General features: G+C 48.2%; 1 protein-coding gene across 2 annotated transcripts in view; it reads right to left on the bottom strand.

Moving 5' to 3' along the window:
* The window catches only part of rbfox1 (RNA binding fox-1 homolog 1), a 201268-nt gene that overhangs the window by 112903 nt on the left and 69259 nt on the right, over positions 1 to 19106 (bottom strand). The window contains exon 2 of one of the 2 annotated variants that reach the window (XM_076983420.1): positions 10820 to 10861. In XM_076983420.1, the coding sequence (XP_076839535.1) occupies positions 10820 to 10861 (42 nt within the window). Of the gene's footprint in view, positions 1 to 4965; positions 5374 to 10819; positions 10862 to 19106 lie in introns of those variants that run through there. The other variant, XM_076983398.1, reaches the window with a different exon arrangement.

Below are 19106 nucleotides of genomic sequence, written 5' to 3'. Positions count from 1 at the left end.
CCACGTCCCCGGAGGATCCCCTGCAGTGAATTATTAGCAGAGCTTCATTGATCTGTCTCAAAATGACAATAATCTCCAGTTTCATCCAGGCCTTTACCGGGGCTTCCAAGAGCGTTAGGCTGCCAGCTTGCAACTGTTATCACAAAGGTGTTTTCCCGCCCTGGCCGTTCTAACGCAGAGCGCCGATCCGAACGGCCGCCAAAGTGATTTCCTATTTCTCTGGTGGTGTATGCCGCTGCTGGTGTATTGCCTTTTATAGGCGCAATAAAAAAGGGTGTGTGTGTGTGTGGAAGGGTGTGTGTGTGGAGGGGGGGGGGGGGGGGGAGGCTCACCAACTGCATAGCTCTGCAGAGTACGTGGATGGACTCAATTCTTTTATGGTGATGAATACACTGATATAATAAAGCCTGTTTATGGAGGGTCTCCCAGTGCCTTTGCTTGGTTTTATCTGCAGCAACAAATATCATTACAGCGGTGGCCGTTTCAGTCCGCCTTCTCTGTACCGGAGTGGAACGGAACACCACCGATCTTTGAGCGCAAATGATCCGGTCCAAATGCCTACCTCATTTTTATTTTTTTTTTCATTGTTTTCATCTTACCATTTTTCGTTGCATGCAAACAAATAAACAACAGTAGAGGAATAAAAGCGGCCCATGATGATATACGCATTAAATTCATAAGCTTAGTGTTTTTAGATGGCGAAGAAACAGACTACAGGCTGAAAATGCTAAAATGCTAATATTCATATTGTGCCTTCAGATAGGCACAATGCTCATGACAGAACTGCATAATGCCAAAAAAACTGTTATAAATCTGGAAAGATGAAACCCGGTGAGGAATATAAATGCTGTGAGGAGGCTTCAGTGCCCCAAAGGGAACAGTAAACTGCTGCTCTCTGAAGAGGCGAACATGAGGCCGTTCTGGTACGAGTTTGATACCTGTCAAAACCTGACCTGCCATTACGACATATGCCACTCCGAAACTTCTCTGTCTGTTCCTAAAATGCAGCAAACTTTCACCGTCACTCATCCTGTACAAAAAAAAAAAATTTCACCAACACACTGTAACCAGCAGGGCCGCGCTCTCTTAACACAAACAGCTAACGATAGCGTGGGGGTGGATTGCACTAGCCTCTGTGGCAACAGTGGATGACGCGGTGGCCCCAGACGAGGATCGGTCCCCAGGGGGCAGAGGAGGAACACGTTGGTGGAACAGAGCGGTATCTCCTAGCGGCGAGGGTACAAGCAGGTACTCGGGGCATGTGGGCAAGGTGGCGGGGGCAGGAACCCTGCGCCTCTCTCCCTGAGAAACCCGTGAGTGTAGTGGGCTGAGCTCGGCGTGACATAATGAAAAACAGCAACCCCTTGCCACAGGTCAGCAACCCACGGCAGTCCTGGGCTGGCACTCCAAATGCCAAACCCATTTGTTATGAAAATGCTATGCATTGATTTGACATACGCTGGAAAGCTCTGCTGCCTCGCTGGCCCTGCTATTACCATTAATACCTTTCATGGGCTGCCCGCGCTTTAGATTAGAGAGTTTATGCCTACTCAGCCCCACTGCTTTTAAAGACTGACCACAGAGGAAGGAGCTGGAGTTCTCTGGCGAGTGTGTGTGATAAATAGAGGGTTGTGATGTACAGCGTGAGCGGATCTCCACCGCCCCACACATCTAACCCCACAGGGGCTTACCTGAGGGTACCTTGGACTAGGACGCACTTGTTCAAGCATCACTGTCACGGCCGGATGAAGAAACACTTCACGACTCTAATGTATGAGTTACCAGATGGTGAGGTATCATACTTACATATAAAAACATATAAGATGAGCAATGAATGCATAAGTCTAACTGCTCTGGGACTCTTTCTCTCAGTAAGGTTTTTTTTTTTTAAATCAGTGCTGTATTTTAACCGTCTCACAGTTTGAGACCTACTACAAAAGAAATCTCCGGGAGGACAGATGTCCAAACAACAGCCACTGTCCTGTATACCGAGCTGGACCGGACCGTTTCAGATGAGAGAGCGATGATGATGAACACTCTCCAAAGACGACGATAATGATGAGTTCTACCGGTCACATCCGGGCGATGTGTGAGCAGTTTCGCACTCTGACTTGCTCTGTAAATGTGAGCCAGCCCAAATGGGACAACATGACAACAGTGTGAATGTGCTAAAACAACAGAAAAGACCCCACTGAATTCTGGGGTGTCTAGATCTGGGCCAGCTTCGATCTGCCACACGCGAGAAAGAACGGCAGCGCCGCGACATTGGGGTGCACGACCCCCCCACTGCACCCCACCCCCCCACGCCATCCCTTACCCCGCAAACCACGCACATAACCGAAGGTGACCTTTATCAATCAGTCGTGTAAACTGCTTTGGTAGCACCTGTCGGGAGCCAAGCCTGACACGGCACCATGAGGTGCGTCCACAGCACTTTTCAAAGCGGACGGGGGCCAGCGGAGGGGGTGGAGTGAGCTGGGTGGGGTTGAGAGGGGAGAGGGGGGTGAGTGAGGATGCAGGTCTGCCCCCTCCCCGGGCCCCTGGCATGGTCACTTGGACGCATCCTCCGTCGCATCGATTCCATCGCCGTCCAAATCCTGCCTGGACCCGGTCCAACAGACACCGGAGCGGAGCCGGGAAAAGCACGCACGCAGCACTTTTTTAAGAGCGGACAGGAGGCCGCTCGAACCTGAACGGCGGGGTTGTCGGTGCCGTTCCGGCCCGGGTTGCCAGGTCCGTGGACGTCAGCCAGACTTAATGTGTCGTTACCTCGAATGCCTGCAGTACTGGAGCTCTCAAAGGCCCTGTGTCGTAGAGGGGCGGTGGGTAAAATTTGCTTCAACTTACCGACATCCGCCCCGAGACCGGAGCAGTGCTGGAGGCGCTGGAGGCTGAACTAGCCAGTGTGTGGGGCACAAACGGAGCTCGTAGTAGATACGCCGTCTCTAATTGGTGCAGCCAGCCCTGAGCATTACCCACAATGCCTGTTGTCTAATGCCCTCAGCACAATGGGGGAAAGTGATCTAAATTCGCTTGCCCACACAATATCATTTGCTCCGATTTTAATCATAGCGTGCCGTTGTCCTAACAAGGGTTTGAGTATTTCTGCAAATGTATTGCATCCAGCTAGAATGGCGTGCATTAAATTCAACATGTAAAAAACATCTTTATTAAAAAAGGAACAGGTGTCATTCATCATTTGATGAGACAGTGTCAATTTGTAGCCCATGGTTTTTTTTGTCTCAGGACCCTATTCCACTCAAACAAATCAAAACACAAAGAGAAGAGCTGATGAGCAACACAGACGTCTCGTCTGAAAAGTGATTCATGTACCCTCAAGAGACATTTCTGCCACGACTCCTTCTGCAGTTTATAATTCTTCAAGGCCATCCATGTTCCAATTAAACATTCAATATTCATTCTCTTAATATTAAGAAATTCTGTGCAGTGTAGTTACACCAACAGGCAGATTGGAGATTCTCTAGTGTGCTTAAGACACCAGTCAGTCCATAGCACCGTGTGCTAATATTCACATAGAAATGACACTACACTCAATCCACCTTATGCTACTTGTCAATTCTCTTAAGACCTTTAGTAAGGTCAACTCATCAACATTGGTCATAAAAATAATTAATTCCACAGGTGAAAATGCCTCATCTTGGAGACATAATCCTTTAAATCAAACACCACCCCCCCAAACATAAATAACAATCAAATCTCAGACAATAATTAAATATTAACAACAACAAAACACTCAAGGTGTTACACGAACCTTTTATACAATTAAAAGACCCCCTCCCTACACACACACACACACACACACACACACACACACACACACACACACACACACACACACACACACACACACGATTACACACAAGTCCTTCTAAAGTTTTCATGGCCAGTGTTTTCCATTGATTGATCAACTGATTATTTCCTAAATCCAGAGATGAGATGATCCAGTGTGGGAGAGACTGCAGCATGCGAACTCCCATAAGGCCTTGCGGCAGTTCTGAGGCACAGAGCCGAGACCAAAGTACAGGTCTTAACACCCAGGTCATCAGTGCTACTGCAGATAGATACAAGTACTTCAGTTAAGTTAAAAGCTCAATTTATGTCTGCCCAGGTTTCTTAGAAAAAAACCACTCCAGAATACGCTGGACGTACTATGAAAAGGAGAATTCGCCTTCTCTCAATTTTAATCTTTTCTTTTTTTTAGTGAGCACGCATGTGTCATTTAAACTGGCCATCAGATTAAGGCCGATTAAAAAGAGATTAATTTCCTGATAAAGCAGCACTGTGGAGGAGACGTGCGGGTGCTTTAAATTTACCATGCGGGCAATTAAGCGTAGCGAATTTTCCCCAGCCGGGGCCGATCCGGAGCGATAACGACAGGTGAGGCGTCGGATAACGAGCAGGCCAAGCCACGCTCCCTCCGCACTCCAAAGGGGCTTCCTGCGTGCCGACCCCGCGGTTATGAATCGGTACGTCAGCCCTCCGACGCTATTGGCCGAGAGCTTGAGCCCGACGGCGGGCCACGGTGCCGACGCGAGGCCATGCGGTGTTTGTGACGCACTTCAGCGAGGAAGGCTGCGTACGCAAATGAGGACGTCTTCAGACCCAGGGTTGCCAGAGCCTTCATTCATACCCACTCGGCCTGAACCACGGCACAGCCAAAGAGAAGCCTGGGAGTATCATGCAAACGTACACCCTGTACAAACATGCCGGGAAATTCGTGATTACGACGCGGTACGAAGCCCGCAGTCTACGTGGCTCTCACCTGTAAAACTCCACCTACACGTGGGACAGATGTGTATCGCGCACACGTGTTAATAACTGCACACACACACACACACACACACACACACACACACACACACACACACATACACACACAGCACAGGCAGGCACCACCACGCGCTCACAGCATCCTGACAAATGATGGAGACAGATGTTACATACCCACAAATACATCATCATCTTGAGTGAGGGGCCCAGGAGCTTGTCGACAGTAATACGAAGTCTCCTTAGTTTGGCGAGTTCTAGAACCGAGCTTACGAAACCAGAGTGAATCCGCTTCAGCTCACCAGCTCTTTTCTAGAATTGATATCTTTCAGTATAAAATGCTGATTAGGCTGACACCCAGAGGACGAAGCACAATCCTCTTTGGAGGAAAAATGTTTTCTAGCAGCCTTTCCCTTTCTTTTTTCCCTGTCCTCTTTTGCTCTCCCTCTCTCTCTCTCTCTCTCTCTCTCTCTCTCCCTCTATCTATCGTTTCCCTCACTCTCTTCTCTCACTCTTGCTCTGGCAATCCTTGCTTAGGCAACAATTCTTGACGTGTCTGTTTAATGAGAGGATCTGTGCAGCAAGGAAGTCCAGTAAAAGTGCGCTCTCAAAGAGAGAGAGAGAGAGAGAGAGAGAGAGAGAGAGAGAGAGAGAGAGAGAGAGAGAGAGAAAGAGAAGTAGAGAGAGAAAGGAGATAGAGAAAAGGGGAGAGAGAAAGAGAGGAGGAGAGAGAGAGTCAGCAGAGGGTGAGGGGTGGGGTGATGGGGGAGGCTTTTCCGAGACACACACACACAGTCACACGCACGAGGACCCACATGCCGCTCACAAAAAAACCCGGAGCAGCTCACAGTGGCGTACGGAGCAGACCGGGGGGATGAGGCGGGATGTGCGGACGTTCTGAAGGGGCTCTGGAGAACCAAACGGGCTTTTCTACCTCGCCACAAACCGCTCACCGACCTCCTCAAATCCTTCTATACCACGGCGGGTTCCACTCCTCCGTCCAGAGGGACGGTCAGAGCCACGCGAGCAGGACCGAACGAGCTTCCGTCTCTCTCTGCACGATTCAGGTAGGAAGGGGGGGGGGGGGCGGCTCCGGGAGAGGACGAGGACGCGTGTGAGAGGGGAGAAAAAAAAAGAAACAGATCAAAAACTGACGAAGGGGATGAAACGAAGGCATACAGAGAAGGAGCAGCATGAATGTGGATCTCGCACCTTATGGAATGTGTTTTTTTTCTAATCCTCCACCCAAGCATTGGCCCCCCCTCCTGAGTGAACACGCCGGAGATAAAAGCGGCGTGCGCCATGGTCAAGGCCTCCCGGCTCCAGTGCCTCTGCCTCCTGCCTCTGCTGCTCGGCTTTCTTCCAGCACCTCCCTACAGCCACCTACCGACCCCGCTCTGCCACTGCTGCCCCCCCGCCGGTGACGTCTGCCACCGACGACACCCCCCACCCCCCCCCACCCCCCTCTGCCGGTCCAGCTCGCCGCCCAAATAAACACATCTGAGCCTAACACTAATTACTCCATTTCAGCTGGGGGGTGGTGGTGGGGGGGGGGGGGCAGGGTGGGAATCGACTTTAATTCAGACACTATTCCCCAGGTATCTGGGAGAAACTCACGAGTAATAGAAATGCATGTTGTACAAAGGCTTGAAAATAGGAGGGGACAGGAGAGGATATTGCAGAGTGTTTGCAATGGTGTGTGTGTGTGCGCGCGCGCCCGAGCATGAGCGTGTGTGTGACATTTAGGTGCAATAAAATTGCCGTGCATACGGAGTTATATTAGAGGTCAAACGAAATAATGAGGCTGGCGAGGGGAAATGGCAGAATCTCCTGGAGAAGGAGAACTCAAATTATTGACTTATCAAAAGATTAACCTGCGGGATGAAAGTGCTTCATTTAAACCTCTGCAAAGAACACCAGAGACGGCCCCTGCACCCGGCTCCATCAAACACGGGCCACGCCGATGGAATATCTCGGTCTACGTCACAAAACACACATTACTACAGCTAGTGCAAACTCACACACGGCCCGCACCTGCCATCAGGAGCGCTCTGCCTGCCGTCGATGAATATAATCATGAGATATGGAATGAATTCTTAAAAGGCGAGGCTACTTCTAAAACAGATTTAATTATGTGCCACAATGTAACAGACTTTCTTTTCTCTAAAAAACCAGGATGACCATGGTCTAATGGTCTGGGAAATAAAGCCGGACATAAAAGCCAGCCTGGATAAATGGGGAGAACGGACGGTGCTGGTATCCCTTTCAGAAAAACACTTAACCCGAATTGGCCCGGTCCGGTCCGGCCGCACAGCTGGGAGGAGAAAATGGAGGCGGCAACAGTCGATTCTCCGGCGGCCCTCTGAGGGATGGAGCGGCAATTATGAAAGTGCAGGAGGAGAGGAGGCTCATTAGCGAGACCGCGCTGCTCCTGGTTTAATTGGATGCAAGCGATCCGTCTCTGAGGATCATATTCCAATCAGAACGATTGATTATGGTAATCTCTGCTTTTCAGCGAGGCAAAGGTGGTATTAATCCTACAAATAAGAATAGGAAAAGCTTCAGCTATAAGCCTCCAGAATACATACAGTACACGCACGCATACATATATACATCATGCATACACACACACACACATATATGTATAAAATATACATGATGCACACACATCCATACATACATTACAACCTGTATTTAAGTGTGTTTTAATCTGTTGTATGTGATGGATCTGCACAAAATATTTGCAGTTGGTGAAGTAAAATGAGAAAGATGTATATTTTTAAAAAATGTTGGAAATTAAAAAGCTCAAAATGAGCACCTGAATATGTATTCACCCCGTTTGCTGTGAAGCCCCTGAAACGTGGTGTAACCAATCACCTGCAGAGGTCACACGCTAGTGAAGTGAAGCCCACCTGTGTGCAGTCACATGACCGGCCCGTATGCATACAGCTTTTCCGAAAGGCCCCAGAGACCGCAACAGCGTTAAGCAAGAAGCACTAACCAAACAACACCACGAAGACCAAGCAGATCTCCAAACACGTCAGGAACAAAGTTGTTGCGAAGTACGAGTCAGGGTTTCGATTATAAAAACATATACAAATCTGATGATCCCGCAGAGCACCATTTAATTTAATACATCCATTTAATATATTAACAAATGGAAAGAACACGGTAACACAACAAACCTGCCAGGAGAGGGCGCCCACCAAAACTCTCAGACCGGGCTAGGAGGGCATTAATCAGAGAGGCAGCACAGAGACCAACGTATCCCAGAAGGTGCTGCAGAGTGCCCAAGCAGAGACTGAAGTATCTGGCCATATGACCACAATAAGCTGTACGCTCCACAGAGCTGGAATGAACGAGTGGTCAGTAGAACAGCCTTCACCTACACACAAAAATAGGAAGGCTCATTTTGAGTTGGACAAAGGGCACGTGAGAGACTCCCCACATGTATGGAGGAAAATATAACTTTTCGGCCACGAAGGAAAACGCCATGTATGTCAAAAAACCAACATGTCTCACCACCCCAAGAACACCATCCCCTCAGAGAAACAAGATGGTGGCTGCATCCTGCTGTGGGGATGTTTTTCAACTGAACTGGGAAACTGGTCCGAGTTGAGGAGAAGATGATGGTGCTAAATACAGGGATGTTCTTCAGCACAACCTGTTTGGGTCTGTCAGTGATTTGAGACTGGGATGGAGGTTCATCTTCCCAACAGGACAACGGCCCAAAGCATACGGCTAAAGTAACACTTGAGTGGTTTAAGGGCAAATGTGTAAATGTATTGGAATGGCTTAGTCAAAGCCTAGACCTTAATCCAACTGAGAATCAGACTTAAAGATTGCTATTCACCAGCGGAAACCATCTAACGTGAAGTAGCTAGAGCAGTTTTGCCTTGAGGAACGGTCAAAAATCACAGTGGTAAAACGTGGCAAGCCCACTGGGACGTAACCAAGGCGACTTGCAGCTGTAATTGGCACAAGAAGTGGTTCTACAAAGTACTGAGTTCAGGGGGGTGAATAGTTATGCACACTTATGTTTGCTGTTATTTTTTTAATATTGCTTCACAATAAAAAGAAAATCAAATGTTCAAAGTTGTAGGCGTATTCTGTAAATTAAATGATGCAAACCCTCAAATAATCCATTTTAATTCCAGGCTGTGAGGTAGCAAGACACGAAAATTGCCAAGGGGGGTGAATACTTTCACAAGGCACTGGATGTATATATATATATATATATATATATATATATATATATATATATATATATATATATATATATATACATATATATATATATATATATCCAGTGCCTTGTGAAAGTATTCACCCCCCATATATATAGAGAGAGAGAGAGTGAGAGAGAGAGAGAGAGAGATAGAGTTCAGGGCTCTCCAAAAGCAGCCATTATACAGCAGAATTCTGCTACCCCAGGTAAAGGGGATGAGCATCAGAAGAAAGGGCCTTTTTTTCTTGGTTTACATCTGCTGAGGAGAAAATTAAAAGCCCATTTGTGATCCAAATCTCCTCAGTTCACGTCCACTCGCTGCTCTAATTTCTAGAAAGTTCAGATCATTAAAAACAAATAAAGCGGCGAGCGGAGCCTCTAAGAATTCGAATGATGATGGCGCATGAGCAGATGGGCCGTCAGAGGCATTAATCATTCCGCCCCTCTCTGCCTTAAAATCCCTCAACAAACCATGATAAATTGCAGCAAGGGGCGGAGGACCCAGAGTGCAGTGTGCCTTACTGACTGCACGTTATACAAATCTGTCCCCCGGCACTCGTGTGCTCAGCCAGCCCCGCCCACTGCACCGCGACAACCGCACATGCCACGCCCCCAACATATACGCAGACATCCCAAGCCGACACCCCCCCCACATGACGTTGCATAGGTTTGAGGATGAAGATCGGGGACAGAGCTGATGCCTTTGCAACTTGACATTTGTGTGTGTGTGTGTGTGTGTGTGTGTGTGTGTGTGTGTGTGTGTGTGTGTGTGTGTGTGTGTGTGTGTGTGTGTGTGCATGCAAATGGATGCTGATATTAAAGTTGAACAATCAGTAAAGGAGGGATTGTATATTTTCATCCATGCACAGTAAGTAGTGGTTAGTAGATAGTAATGTTCATGCAGAGGGAAAACAGGGAGTTTGTAGTCCATGTTTTTGAGGTGTGTGTCAGGTCTAAGAAGGTTGACCCTGGCAGGCTTTCTCAACCTTTAAGGCCTTAGGAAAACCTGCCCTATAGACACTGGGAACAGATCATTAGAATTCCACATGACACTTTCTCCTTCTCTTCTTCTTTTAAAAAATAGGAATTCCATGAATTGACACTCCACTGACAATATCTGACCTTCAAGCAAAATGTCAAGGGGAGATCCATCCTGGATTCATTTTTTTTGCAAACAAATGAACTGAATGTATGATACCACCAGCTGATTTGAAAATCTATAACCGGGGCAGACAGAATATTTCACTCAGTAACAACCCTAGCATGAAAAAGAAACAAACAAACGCACACTAAAAGTACTACCACACACACACACACACACACACACACACACACACACACACACACACACACAAACACACACACACACACACACATGTACACACACACACACATGTACACACACACAAGCACAGACACACACACACACACACACACACACACACAAACACACACACACACACACATGTACACACACACAAGCACAGACACACACACATACATGCACATGTACACACACACACACACACACACACACACACACACACACACACATGTACACACACACAAGCACAGACACACACAGACACACACACATACATGCACATGTACACACACACACACACACACACACACATGTACACACACACAAGCACAGACACACACAGACACACACACATACATGCACATGTACACACACACACACAAACACACACACACACACACACACACACACACACACACACACACACACACACACACACACACACACACACACAAACCCAACATTCCAGCGTCTCTTACCCTGAGTTGGTCTGCGTCGCAACTCATTTGTTGCCCTGGAATCTGTCAAAGGAGACACACAAATTATAGTAACACATTACACACCGAGTAGTGCTGCCCCCTCCTTTCCCCAAGTAATTACAAGTCAATCAAACAGAGCAGGCTGTGGAGCAGCAAAATGAGATCTGTCACATTTGAGGTTCGGTCTGTACAGCCATGCAAGAGGGAGTAAAGAAGAAAAAAAGAATAAAATAGGCAAGGCGTTTGTTTCCATGCCAGTGGGAGAGGCCGGAAATGATGACAATGGTGAAAAATACATCGGGGTGCATTCCACATGCCTCGGCCTTTAAACCTTCGTAACGCCGTTAACACCAGCCGCGAAACACACTTATGGAATTAAGACGTGAAGATCCGGTTAGGCGGAGAGGGTCACGTGTGGAGCGTGCCGTCTGTGGCCAGCGCGTCAGTGGCGCTGTTAATCGCAACCTAGTCCATGGCCCAAAGTTAAATGCCATTAACCGTTACACTTTCCACACGGTAACGCCGAGCCTGATGTCCAGGGTGGGCCTTCCGACTGCCGCGGAATACGATTTTCAGACGAACATGCCCTAATTGGACATGGCTGCTGGAAACAGCCGAGAAGAGGATTAGAACAGACCGATAAAACGGAACGAAAGGCGGTGGAAATCTACTTGGTGTGCTCAAAAACGCATTCACACACACACACACACACACACACACACACACACACGCACGCACGCACACACACACACACAAGCACAAATGGATGCATTAACCTTTTCACCAGAAAATATCTGCACATCAAATTAGCTGCAAGCTTTCCTCTAAGAGGTAACCCACAAAACAGTTATTATGTTTTGTTATTATTAAACAGTTATAACTTTTCCATTAGAGGCAGGGGCTCAGCCGCTCAAGAGGTGAGCCCCCTCCTCTAATGGAAAAGTTGAACTCATGTGAACCTCAGCTGCTTAGATTAATCACAGGATATGAAAAAAAAAAAACCTAGCAGCACTCTCCCTCTGAACTCTATGAAGAAGCCACGATATATCATGACTTATCTAAATACGGAAGAGTGCCTTTATTTGGTAGTAAATAAATAAACAAACACACGGAGACGATGACGGGTGGTGCTTGGGGGGCGCTAGGAGAACGTGCCTTACTGCTCACTGTCGCTTCAACCGTTTGGATGGTGTCGAGTTCGCTTTGTTTGGGTGGTGTCAGGCTCAGTCTGGTTGGGTGGAGTCAGGTGGTGTCTGCCGCTGAGCAGAAGGGCTTCTACAGGTAGGAGGAAGCGTGGACCTTGTGGCACGGTGTCCTGCCAGGGTGCTTCATACCGTGTTCTGCGCTCTTTCCCTGTTCTCTGCTCCCGCAGTGAAGACTGCTTCTTTCTTCTGGTCCTTTTTAGTTATGAAGTGCTTGTAATACGGCGCTGCTACATAAACTCAACGTGATTTGTTGTGCTGATGTCAAGGGTGCCTGGTGTAAATTGTTGGAGCCCTATACCAATTTAACACCCCTCTCAGACACGGTGATTGCTCGAAGGTTGCGGCAGGACTGGCATGACTACAAACAGCACCGAAGAGGCTCTTGCTTGGTAATGATGCTTCCCCGATGAAGTCCGAAGGAATTCATATGAACGCCCATCTAGGGGCCCATCTAGGGGCCCATCTAGGGGCCTATGCAAGGGTCCACCAAGGGGCCCATCCAGGGGTATGGTTCTTCTCATCCTCCGTCTCTTTCCGGAGTGCCGGGTGTAGACGGGGGGGGGGGGGGGGGGGGGGCAGCAGGCGGGCGGGTCCGTGTTTCCTGCGTCCTTCTGTGGGTGCGGTGTGATAAATCTGCAGGGTCCGGGGAGGCGGTGCGGCACAGAGGGGACCGTGGGACCAGCGCACTGGCAAAACACAGCAGAGCACCAAAAAAACACCCCCAAAAAAACCCATCAAAACAAAACAAAGGAAAAGAGAGCAGGGAACGCAAAACGGCAGCACAAAATCGATCGGCTAAAGAAAGCGGTCACTGCTGGGGAAGCCGCAGAAGAAGACAGCGAGGCGCGCGAAATCATGGGTGGCTAGCGGAACCTACTGCTGCTACAGGCATGGAGCCCCACCCACCCACGGGGGGCCGGCTCACGCCAGCGCGGGAAGGGGCACGGTGACGTCTGAAGGCAGCCCAAGGGCCTAAATATGCCGACGGCATCCCTCTTAACCAACGTACGTCCCTGCGCTTTATCTCAATTAGTGCTATTGATGTGAGATCAAAGGTGGCGCTTATAAAATGCTGCCGGCATCTGCGAGCGCAAAGCCACTCCGGTCTCTCGCAGCGTCGATAAATACATTTTTAAAGCACGTCAGGAGAGTATGGTGGAGTAAGGCAGAGTATGGTGGGGAGAGCTACAGATACTGGTAATTTATGCGTGCCTTTGAGGCGTAATGAGAAAAGGAGGAGTTGTGGGGGTGATCGTGTGTGTGTGTGTGTGTGTGTGTGTGTGTGTGTGTGTGTGTGTGTGTGTGTGTGTGAGAGAGAGAGAGAGAGAAAGAGAGAGAGAGAGAGAGAGAGAGAGAGAGAGAAGAGAGAGAGCGCTGACCAAGCACAATTCTCCGCGTGACTGCCGCAGTATGCCGGGACCGGGACTTTTACAGCACTCTCTACCTATGAGCGCATGCAGGGGGCGGAGCCTGGCAGACTGAAGCTCCTTTCAAGCTCCTCATCAATATCGCAACATCTGGAGCCGAGCGGCTTCCGCCCCCCTCAGCACCTCACCGCCACAGAACCAGCCGGGACAGATGCCCGCACAGCCCCGCGGACACACGCCTGCATTACGGGGAGTAAGAACACAGGTAACTGATGCAGTAAGAGCAGCCCTGGATAGGTGAAGCCCGTTGTTCCTCAGGGCAAACAAGACACACACACACCTCCACACAGGTTCCTCTTAGGCTGAAGAACGACGCACGACGTCAAACACCTCCCCCCACATCAAAACCATCACATTCTCTGTCATAAATGATAATGCGATGATTTATGCACGTGATCCGAGCACACGCAAAGAGTCGCGCTTTCCACCGACTTGTGGATGCGAGCTTTGACTTTCTGGCCGTCCTTGTAGGAATTGGCTCGCGCTGTTGAGTTTGTGGTTTAAAAGCAGAAGGAAGGTGTCAATACGGTGGGGGTGGAGGTGGAGGTGGAGGGTGGAGGTGGAGGGTGGAGGTGGGGGTGGGGGTGGAGGTGGAGGGTGGGTGCTGCTCAACGCTCATTAATCTGGAGGCCTTCATCAGCTCCGCCTGCTTCTTCACCTGTTTCCAGACGGAGATCTCAGTCTCGCCGATGAGACTGGCTTTGTGCTCCATGATCCACCAGGTTCAGCCCAAGTCCTCTCTCTGTGACTCAAACCCCCCGGACCACCCGCACCAGCCCGACCCACTCACACCAGCTCAAGGACACACACTACACTACATACAATGTCATGGTTCCCAATCTCCTTCTGTTCTTTGACGGCTGCTTCGTATGTAGGAAGCTTAACCTCCATTATCTCTGCGATTGCAATCATACTTTTTTTGAGTCCAACCCTCGCTCAGAATTTTAAATCACAGGGTATATATATTCTAAAATTCAGAAATATACATTATATGGAATTTTTGGTTTTGCTCGACCACTTAAAAAACAACGCACCACAGAACAGAGAGAAAGAACAGCTGTCATCTTTGTCCTCTCTGGTTCTTGATTTGTTCATTGAGGTTCAAACATGCGGGTCAAGCCCCGTCCTCCAGTTTTGGACAACTGTCTCTGCGCGGGCCGAATGAGTCTGGCTGTGTCGCTTAATTGAGGCTCTGAACCTGAATTCTCATAGGGTGGTGGTGGTGGTGGTGGTGGGGGGGGGGGGGGGGGGGGCGGGGGGGGGACGGGACAGCTCGGCCTAGCCCACCGAAGCTCTCTGGCCTGCCTGGAATGCTTTATCGCAACAGACCGAGCAGCGAAATACCAATACAGAATCCATCAGGTTCTCAATTATTGGATTATCTTGATGTGATATAATTACCGCTGAACATTCCCCGCAATCATTGATTGCATTTTTCAATTTATTTCACGATTAATGCAAGTATTCCATCTGAACAATCTTCTGATGAGCTGGGGAGCCAGTCGATACATCCTCGTGGCCAGCGTGCACGGGCCCGGTGTTTTATAGGCTATGGCAAAAATATTTTTCATCCCCCTGTCTCATGCTTCTCAATTATTCTAAAGAGCTACCAATCTCATCTACTGGAGAGACAGACTGTGGGATGTGAATCACAATTCTAAATGCAAATACGCTGAACTGAATGATATTTATGGCAGGTCAGGAAAGCGGCAGTGAGAAAACGCTATTTTGAGAGAGGTGAGCACAACCTACCGCGTGCTCTGTGATTGCACTAGGACACAATTTCTGTTGTTTTGATTCCGTGCCTTGAGTGAAGAATCAAAGCAACACTAGCACATAGGAGTCGAGCTAAAAGAACGAGAGAACTTGAGAAAGAATTCCAGGAGTCACCCTTAAATCGAAGGCACGTACATAGGAACCGCCTCCGTGCGGATCGTGGGACTCCACTCCAGGAGATCTCAACAGGAGCGAATGAAGAGTGTCCTGCTCTGGAGGTTCTTGGCCAGGTGCGTATTGCTGTATCACATGCAGAGAAGGTCTAACGTTCCATCTGTCTGCTGCCTTCGCTTCATTTGTCAGTGTCGGCAAAGCAGGCTGCCGTGCGGGTGTAAAAATCACCTCAAATCGATCAGTCGTAGCCAAACACTGGGTGTGTCAAAATCAATCGTTTGGTACATAGATCATTTTTCAAAATTGATGGTGACACACCCAATGTATGTCAAAATTACTAGCCACAAAAATAATGTATCAGCATTATGTAAGAGGGATGACCAACATGGTATGACTATGAAGTAACAAACAGGTGCTATTTCTATATGGTTCGCATAATAAAATCTCAAATTAATCTGACAATTCATGTCACCATTGCATTTCAAATTCAATTATGTCTCTGTGCCATCATTTCAAGACTGTATGGACAGCTGTCTCAGTCTGATTCACTGCCTTTAAAAGAGCTTTAACTTTACTAATATGGAACGATAAAAGGCAGGAGAAAATAAAATATATTCGAGCAGATTGTTGCTGCTGAAGATTTTGTCCTTGCAAAAGCATTTCTGCACTGATCACTACAGGTGCTAATTACAATGCTAAATCATTTATGCAGAGCCAGACAAATGATATCAACACAGAGGAGTCTGTTGGAAAGGTCTCAGTTACAAATGGTCCACGATAAATCACCTTGTCTGTTTTCGTGCTCACATCATGCAATAATACATAACGTGCCCCTGATGGAAAATTCATACTGGTACAGTATTTTATTATTTTTTTAACGACTGCAGAAAACAGCCTTTCATTTGCATGGGAAGAATCCACGTTATAAGCGTGCCTTGAAAACTAACACTAACTCAGACCTGAACCGAGTCTTCAGCACTGCGATCATCTTACTGGTCGAAACAGCACTCGCCGTGTCTGAGTTGTGTCAGGGTTTGTTTTTTTTTGTTTTTAACGAATGGAGATGCCGCCAGCTGATGCTTCTGGCCCTTGGCAGGATGGGTATGAAGGCAGAGGACCCTGGCGAACACCCAACCCATAACTCAGACGTACGGCCGCCTTCGTGAGGAAAAAACGAGTACTGTCACAGACCAGCTGCAAGCCTTCAAGATTTATTTGCCCTCTTCTCAATTAATAGTCCCGGTTCCTTAAGCAGTCACACAGAGATGGTTTGTGCAAAACTTTTAAAGTAATTAGGATGGCACTGGATCATTCCTGTTACTAAGAAAGTATCCAAAATGCATCACAGTTCTGATCCAGAATCAGGCCTGAGGGGCAGCGCCTTATCTTTTAGTCGTCTTCAGCAAAAATCAGTCAGCACAAACCAACAACGGCCATGGAAGATCAGCAAACGTTCGTGTAGTATCCCATTCCACGTCTCAAACTACACCATCCACACGTTCCCAGCAGAGGACTTTGAAGTTGGGCGTCTGAAACGGAAGACGGAGTAAAGACGGCAATTAGCCGGCGCGCCGTATCTGATCAGTGGTTAAAATGTTTCTCGAGGTGTCTGGAGCCGCCACACATGTGATCACTTACCAGCTCAGACAGCAATATGCTTTCCTGGAAGCTGCAATTCTGCGCCACTCATTTATTCATTATGTCCACAGGAAACTCTTAAGTGCATCCAGGGTTTTTAGGCCCAGCGGCGAATTGCACTGTCAGTCCCGCGGCATTGGCGATGGGCTGTAAATCTGCTGGGTTACCGTGAGCCATTGGTCAGACTGGCAAGCTGCCCCAGCAGTGGTCTGAGAATCTACACCAGTCAATGCAGAAAGACTTAGAGAGCAATCCGCACGGACTTTGGGATGTATGGGGGAGAACGTGCCATCGACATCTTGAGATGTATCTTCAGACACAGCTTCGCTAATGTCTCGCATGCTCCACCGAGCACCCGCACACGCGTGTGTGTGTGTGTGTGTGTGTGTGTGTGTGTGTCTGTGTGCGCACCAACACATACACATGCACTCACACACACACTTAGCCTTGGTTGTCAGTGCAATCTAATGTGATTGAGTCTATCTGACTATAAGAGACCTCTCTAGTGAGATCCGAGTCACTAAAGTCCATCGTCACGGCTGAGAGGAAAAATCAAGAAAGACCACCACCACCCCCACCACCTCCACCACCACTACTAATGTTAAATCCCTAGCCAAGAAAAAACACTGTAAAAGACTCAATTTACTTTTAAAGGTCAAATATCCAGTCACTACTGAAGAGACTAATTAAGGGCCCTTCTAGGTGCTCAGAGTCCATATGAATAGATAATAGAACCGATCTCCATGGGAAGTCCTTCATGCGAAGAGGACCGTGCACCTCCTCGTTTGCGTGTAGCTGGACCCGCATTAAAAAATGTTCTCGGTGGGAAGAAGAATGGCACGCTGAACCAACAAAAATATCACAGCGCTCACCGTTATCGTCCCTGCATGGTGTTGGTGAGCGGAGGTCACAGCGAACAGCAGGGCAGATTGCAGGAAGCATTGTTCATAAAGCCACCAGGGATTTCTCCATGGGGAACCCAGAGCTGGGACGCTGTTAAGTCACCAGGTTCCAGAGCAGCGGCGGAGAGTTATGGTCGGACCTCCGCTTGTAAAACAGCATCTATTAGGATGCAGTCAAGACATTAGTAACACTTGCAATGAGAAGTTTGGCTCTGACATCATATCAGGCTGAGAAGAACAGGAACAATGTTGTTAAGGAGAGAAGTGTCTACGAGCCTAAGAGGTCCCACAACATCCCAAACAGATCTCCATGTCAACTGCATCAAACAGGTTCAAGTGATTCTGCTAAATGCCCAACAACCTACCAGATCACACCAGTGTCTACACATTAAAGCTCAACACTATCTGAACACGACATAGTCTACACACTAACACCGTACTACCTGAACACAGCATAGTCCACACACTAACACCGTACTACCTGAACACAGCATAGTCTACACACTAACACCGTACTACTTGAACATAGCATAGTCTACGCACTAACACCGTACTACCCGAACACAGCATAGTCTACGCACTAACACCGTACTACCTGAACACAGCATAGTCCACACACTAACACCGTACTACCTGAACACAGCATAGTCTACACATTAACACCGTACTACTTGAACATAGCATAGTCTACGCACTAACACTGTACTACCCGAACACAGCATAGTCTACGCACTAACACTGTACTACCCGAACACAGCATAGTCTACACACTAACGCCGTACTACCTGAACACAGCATAGTCTACACACTAACACCGTACTGCCTGAACACGTCAGTCTACACACTAACACCGTACTACCTGAACACTTCATAGTCTACGCACTAACACCATACTACCCGAACACAGCATAGTCTACACACTAACACCGTACTACCTGAACACAGCATAGTCTACACACAAACAACGTACTGCCTGAACACGTCAGTCTACACTCTAACACCGTACTACCCGAACGCAGCATAGTCTACACACTAACACCGTACTACCTGAACACAGCATAGTCTACACACAAACACCGTACTCCCTGAACACAGCATAGTCTACACACAAACACCGTACTCCCTGAACACAGCATAGTCTACACACAAACACCGTACTACCTGAACACAGCATAGTCTACACACTAACACCGTACTACCTGAACACAGCATAGTCTACACACAA

Source organism: Brachyhypopomus gauderio, chromosome 2 (assembly GCF_052324685.1).
Source record: "Brachyhypopomus gauderio isolate BG-103 chromosome 2, BGAUD_0.2, whole genome shotgun sequence".
In the NCBI taxonomy this organism is placed as follows: domain Eukaryota; kingdom Metazoa; phylum Chordata; class Actinopteri; order Gymnotiformes; family Hypopomidae; genus Brachyhypopomus; species Brachyhypopomus gauderio.
The sequence above is the reverse complement of the archived record's forward strand: the minus strand, read 5'-3'. Positions and strand labels throughout refer to the sequence as shown.